The sequence below is a fragment of the Octopus bimaculoides genome, chromosome 1 (genome assembly GCF_001194135.2).
Source record: "Octopus bimaculoides isolate UCB-OBI-ISO-001 chromosome 1, ASM119413v2, whole genome shotgun sequence".
NCBI lineage: Eukaryota > Metazoa > Mollusca > Cephalopoda > Octopoda > Octopodidae > Octopus > Octopus bimaculoides.
The window spans coordinates 192,835,546-192,841,464 of record NC_068981.1 but is presented as its reverse complement, the minus strand read 5'-3'; the positions used below and the strand labels follow the sequence as shown (position 1 = coordinate 192,841,464).

The 5,919-nt window shown below is 38.5% G+C and overlaps 1 protein-coding gene across 1 annotated transcript in view; it reads right to left on the bottom strand.

The window, feature by feature from the left end:
* Positions 1-3,509: 3,509 nt before the first annotated feature.
* The window catches only part of LOC106871617 (peroxisomal acyl-coenzyme A oxidase 3), a 45,529-nt gene continuing 43,119 nt past the window's right edge, over positions 3,510-5,919 (bottom strand). The window contains exon 14 of the mRNA XM_014918185.2: positions 3,510-5,500. Coding sequence (XP_014773671.1) covers positions 5,378-5,500 — 123 coding nt within the window. The 3' untranslated portion in view covers positions 3,510-5,377. The remainder of the gene's footprint in view (positions 5,501-5,919) is intronic.

Sequence of the window (5,919 nt, the reverse complement as noted above, 5' to 3'; positions counted from 1 at the left end):
CAACTGCTACTTATTTCATCAATCCCAAAAGGATGAAATGCAAAGTCAAACTCAGCAGAGTTTGAACTCAGAATGTAGAAGTGGACGAAATGGCATGAAGCACTTTGCCCAATCTGGTAACGATTCTGCTAACTTGCTGCCTTCATGGGATTAGTAACTTCTTGGAGAAGTTTTAGTCAAATGAATTGACCCTGGCACTTTTTTTTTTTTTTTTTCAACCCGGTACTTATTCTATCCGTCTTTTTTGCCAAATTACTAAGTTACAGGGACGTAAACAAACCAATACCGGTTGTCAAGTGATAGTGAGGGACAAACACAGACACAAAGTCACACACACGTAGGTATCATCATCATCATCATCATTTAACGTCCGTTTTCCATGCTGGCATGGGTTGGACAGTTTGACTGGGGACTGGCAAGCCAGGAGGCCGAAGCTAGGGACAGATGAGTGGTTGTTTGATGAGAGTTATATAAGCCATGTACAGGGATGCTGCCAGTAAAAGGTCAGCAGTGAATATAACAATGAATTCAGCATACAGGTGGGAGTTCACCAAGGATCAGTTCTCAACCCACTTCCTTATATTCCTCCAAGCAATAACAGAGGAATTTAAGACAGAATGCCCTTGAGAGTTGCTCTCTGCTGATGACCTTGTTTTTATAGCCGAATCACTACCAGAGATCTACAGAAATTCCAGCAGTGCAAGCAAAGTCTAGAATCAGGGGGCCTTTAAGTTAATTTAGCAAAGACTGAAGTTTTAGTAAGTAGGAAAACAGACAAATCCCAAATCCCTTCAGGGAGATAGCCCTGCTCAATATGTAGAAAAGGTGTAGGTAGAAATTCCATAAGGTATACCCTGTACAGGCTATGGACGCATAAAAGATGCAGCAATATCAGAGGATGGTTAACAGAGAAAGTAATCTTTGTGTGTTAGGTGTACAGGTACAATAAACACGAGAAATGCTCAGAAAATAGACTCCATCAAATAGCAGTGGGGGATACTTAGAAGTAGTAGATAGCCTCCATTATCTCGGTGACCAAGTCATGGTCATGGCCAATACCAGTGACATGTGAATGGCACCTTTACTGCTGATACATAAAAGGCACCCAGTACACTCTTTGAAGTGGTTGGTGTTAGGAAGGGTATCCAGCCATAGAAACCAAGTCAAAATGGATAAAGCCTGGCGCAGCTTTCTGGCTTACCAGTTCCAGTCAAACCATTTAACCCATGCCAACATGGTAAATGGATGTTAAATGATGATGATGATGACGACGTATTTCAGAAACAATAAGCAGGTGTAACATAGGTGTAAGTTTGTTTCACCTATGTTTTGAGTTCCAGTTATCCTCTGTAGGTGCAGATGTGGTTGTGTGGTTAGAAGTTTGCTTCCCAACCAAATGGTTCCAGGTTCAGTCCCACCTTGCATGGCACCCTCCAATACATAATGTACAGGGTGACAGCACTAAGCAGTTACACATATAAATACAAACCTGTTACCAGTTCAAGTGTGCTTGAGGCATATTCAGATCCATAGGAATGTCATGGAGAGAATTTCTTGCCATAGGCAGATAGGTGTAAGGTCACCGAGTCAGTTCACAACACTCCCTAACCACTCTGAAATGCATGTATTCAATGGTCTGGTTAGGGAATTTGTAAACTGAGTCGTGAATTTACACTTATTTGTCTACACAAAAAAATTTTCTCCATCACAAAATACAGGGAATGGCTTTGCAACAGGTTTGTCTGACAAAGCATTTTTGAGCCAGTAACAGGTTTGTATTAATATATAATGTGTTTTTAAACACAGCACATTCATAATAGATTTATTCTTGGGTGAGAACCATAGTAGCTTGCCTGTCAATGGTGTCTTAAGTAGTGTAGGTGTAGTTACCTCCCTTGACAGCGGGTTTAAACAAGCTTGCGATAGATGGAGCAAGCAGTGGTGGGATTCTGACACAAGGCCTTGCGACTTCCTCTTTGGGCATCTAGATGTCAGACAACAAGGACATGGTCTAGTTGACTCTCTTACGACACACGGTGACTAGCAGACAGGAGATAACACACAAGAGAAGATCATGACCTCTACACATCAAACTCTTTTCATTTATCATTCAACTTATATATGTGTGTGTGTGTGTGTGTGTGTGTGTGTGAGGCTGACATTAAAGGTATTTAAAGTTATACCCTTGTTCTATGTATTTCTTTGTATCATGTTCCTATCAAATCATATTACAGCCTTTTGAAGGAGTCAACCTTTAGATGACTCCACAACCTCGATTCAAACAGCCATCTAAGGTATGGTACATAGATGGCTGCTTTAATTTTTGAAATAGTCAAAAGTGTCTAAAAATTTGAAATTATAGCAGTCACGTTTATTGCATGCGAGTTACATGTCTTGACAAGCAGAAATAGAACAGCATCAACATGGCTCTTATGCCAGCAAGTCAGCTTGGGAAAATACCTCAATGTCTGGAATATTGTCCTGATACCTAACACCCATCATCATCATCATCTTTTAACGTCCGTTTTCTATGCTGGCATGGGTTGGACAGATTTATTGAGGACTGGCAAGCCAAGAAGCTGTACCAGGCTCCGATCTGATCTGGCCAATGTTTCTACAGCTGGATGCCCTTCCTAATGCCAACCACTCTGAGAGTGTAGTGGGTGCATTTTATGCGTCACTGGCACAGGGACCAGTCAGGCGGCACTGGCATCAACCAAGCTTGAATGGTGCTTTTTATGTGCCACTGGAATGGGAACCAATCATGTAACACTGGCATCGACCATGCTCGGCCACACACGAATGGTGCTTTTCACATGGCACTGGCATCAGCCACAACTACGATTTCCCTTGACTCAACAAGTCTTCTCAAGCACAGAATATTCTTTTCTACTCTAGACACAAGGCCCAAAACTTGGAGGGGGGCGGGGAGTAGATTAGACCAACCTCAGTACGCAACTGGTACTTAATTTTTCGACCCCAAAAGGATGAAAAGCAAAGTCGACCTCGGCAGAATTTGATCTCAGAACGTAAAGACAGACGAAATACAGCTAAGCATTTCGCCTGGCATGCTAACATTTCTGCCCCGATGATTGAAGGGTACTCTTAAACAGGCCATTTAACCAACACTGGCATCACCACATCTAGGTTTGCTGGGTCTTCTCAAACACAGTATATCTCCAAAGGTCTTGGTCTCCTATCATTGCCTCTGTGAGGCCCAACATTCAAAGGCTGTGCTTCACTACCTCATCCCATGTCTTCCTGGGTCTGCCTTTCCCACATGTTCCCACCACTAGTAAGGTGTGACACCTCTTCACACAGCTATCCTCATCCATTCAAAACACTTGACCATACCAGCACAATCGTCTCTCTTGCACACCACATCTGATGCTTCTTATGTCTAACATTTCTCTTAAGGTGCTTACACTCTGTCATGCATGCACACTGACATTACACAACCAGCGGAGCATACTAACTTCATTAATTACAAAAATAACAAGGGACTCAAATTAAAACAATAATGAATGTCAACTTCATTATAAATTCTTTTATTAAATTATTATTGATTGCCACAAACATGTACATACCATGCTGATAACAGGCATGTTTTTGTATGTTTGTTTTTTGGTGATATTTTGTTGTCTTTTTATTGAAAGCTGAATATATTTAACAGATTAGAAAAATATACAAGATTTTTGATTTTGTAAAGATTGAACTGTCAAAGAAAACAGAATCACTTGGAAACATGAATGGAGTTTGGAAAGTTACAGATCTTGAAAAACTCTGTTGTTACAATATAAGAATTAATCAACTTAATTTTTTAACTTAACCCCTTTAATACTCAAGTTAGTCAGTCAAATGGAATTCTTATTTATTCAAATTGTTTTTAATTAATCATGCATTATCTCATAGCTTTGAGACTTCAATGATGTGATTGCTTTTTTTGTAAGCTAGATTTGAGAACCGAGATCGATCCTGTGTGAATATAAAACGTGTACAATTTTTGGTCTGGATCTGGTTGGTTTAAATGTTAAAGGGTTAAACGTCAAAGTGCTTTTATTCATAACATTCAGTGTTTATTCAGTAACTCATTTGCACAAATTAGGAATAATTAATATTCTCATAATCATCACCACTATCAGCACCACTGCACTAAGCGGAGAAAGTATGATTAGTTCAGAGGTAAATATTTTTTCTTTTGTCCTTAATTCAGTTTTTTTGGTGGGGGTTTTGCTTTGTATCATGTGATATCATCTAAACTGAGCATTCCTTAATGCCAGGACCCATTTTAGGAATGTTACACATCGGTTAAACTATACCTTCTTTAGAACCAGGATCTGCTAAAACAATGTGAGATACTGAACTGACTATGGGAGTCAGTCATACAATACATTAGCCCAGGGGTCTCCAAAGTGGTCACTATCGACCCCTGGGAGTTAAAGGAGCTATTCAAGGGGTCGATAAATGTACATCTAGTTAATTATTATTATTATTTATTTATTTATTTATCTTCTTGTACATGCTTGGGGATTGATGAGGGCTTAAGGATTCCATGAAGGGTTGATGGTCTAAAAAGTTTGGGGGCCCCTGCATTAGCCTCTCAGCCATTTGATTTCATATGAGATAAAATGAGAAATTACTATCTTTCGGTAGCTTTGCAGTGTTTGACTGGGACAAGTGATGATTCTTTTATAAAGAAAGTAATTTACATAGTACAGGGTGGGGCCAGGTGTCAACAGAAGAATTAACAACAGTAACTAAAAATTGAACCAGAAACCTTTGTGTTGTAGTAATGCTATATCTAACAGATACCAATTGTAGAAGAGAAAGATAATGTGTGAAAGGGGTGGGTATTTATAACAGTTTCAGTGAGGACAAGTGGTTGGTTATTAGTGGGGTGGAGTCAATGAGGTTACTCCTTACTGATCTACCTCCAGGTGAAACTTGAATTAATTTATCAAAATCCCACTAAATCTTTTATTATTTAATATTAAAATTATCAAAGAATAAAAATTATGAAAAAAAAATAGAAGTGCACTTCATTTTAATAATTTTACATTTTCTGTTTGGTGGTGAGATGGTTAAATAATATGATTTATAAATTATTTATAAAAGCCTATCAAGGCCGTATAATTAATAAGTTTGCTTCACAACAATAATCAACTGAAACACCTCAAAGACAGTGCTCCAGTATGGCTACAGTTTAATGACTGAAAACAATAATAAGAATTTAAAACAAGATCTGTTGATGACAATAAGCAATATATTTAGTAAACAAAGTGAAATTTGAAGAACGTGTCATAAAAATATATATTTCTTGGGTGTAACAATATTTCTATGTTAATATAACAGCAAGCAATGGCCTCCGTCAACATCATCACAGTTTGCTCTTTGTTGGTAAAGAACCAACAGTAACAGGACTGGAAAATTCTTTCCACCAATCTGGTCGCTCAAACACATGTTTTCCTTGTGTCATGGCATTGTACAAATTCTTGTAAATCTGAAAATAAAGATAAACAAGCAATAAGTTTCATTATAGGAAATTTATTGGAAAGGATCCGGAACTGACAATTAAATGATCTGCTGCTAGAAATACTCAACATTTTTTCCAGTTCTCTAATGTTCTGAGTTTAACTTTGTCTTTCATACTTTCCATGTTGATAAAATAAAGTACCAGTTAAATACTAGGGTCAATGTAATTGGCAAATTCCAACCCCAAAATTGCTGATCTTGTACTTAATTAAGAAAAGATTATTATTGTTGTTGCTGTTGAAGGCAGCAAGCTGGCAGAAACGTTAGCACATCATAAGGCGGTGAGCTGGCAGAAACGTTAGCACATCATAAGGCGGTGAGCTGGCAGAAACGTTAGCACATCATAAGGCGGTGAGCTGGCAGAAACGTTAGCACATCATAAGGCGG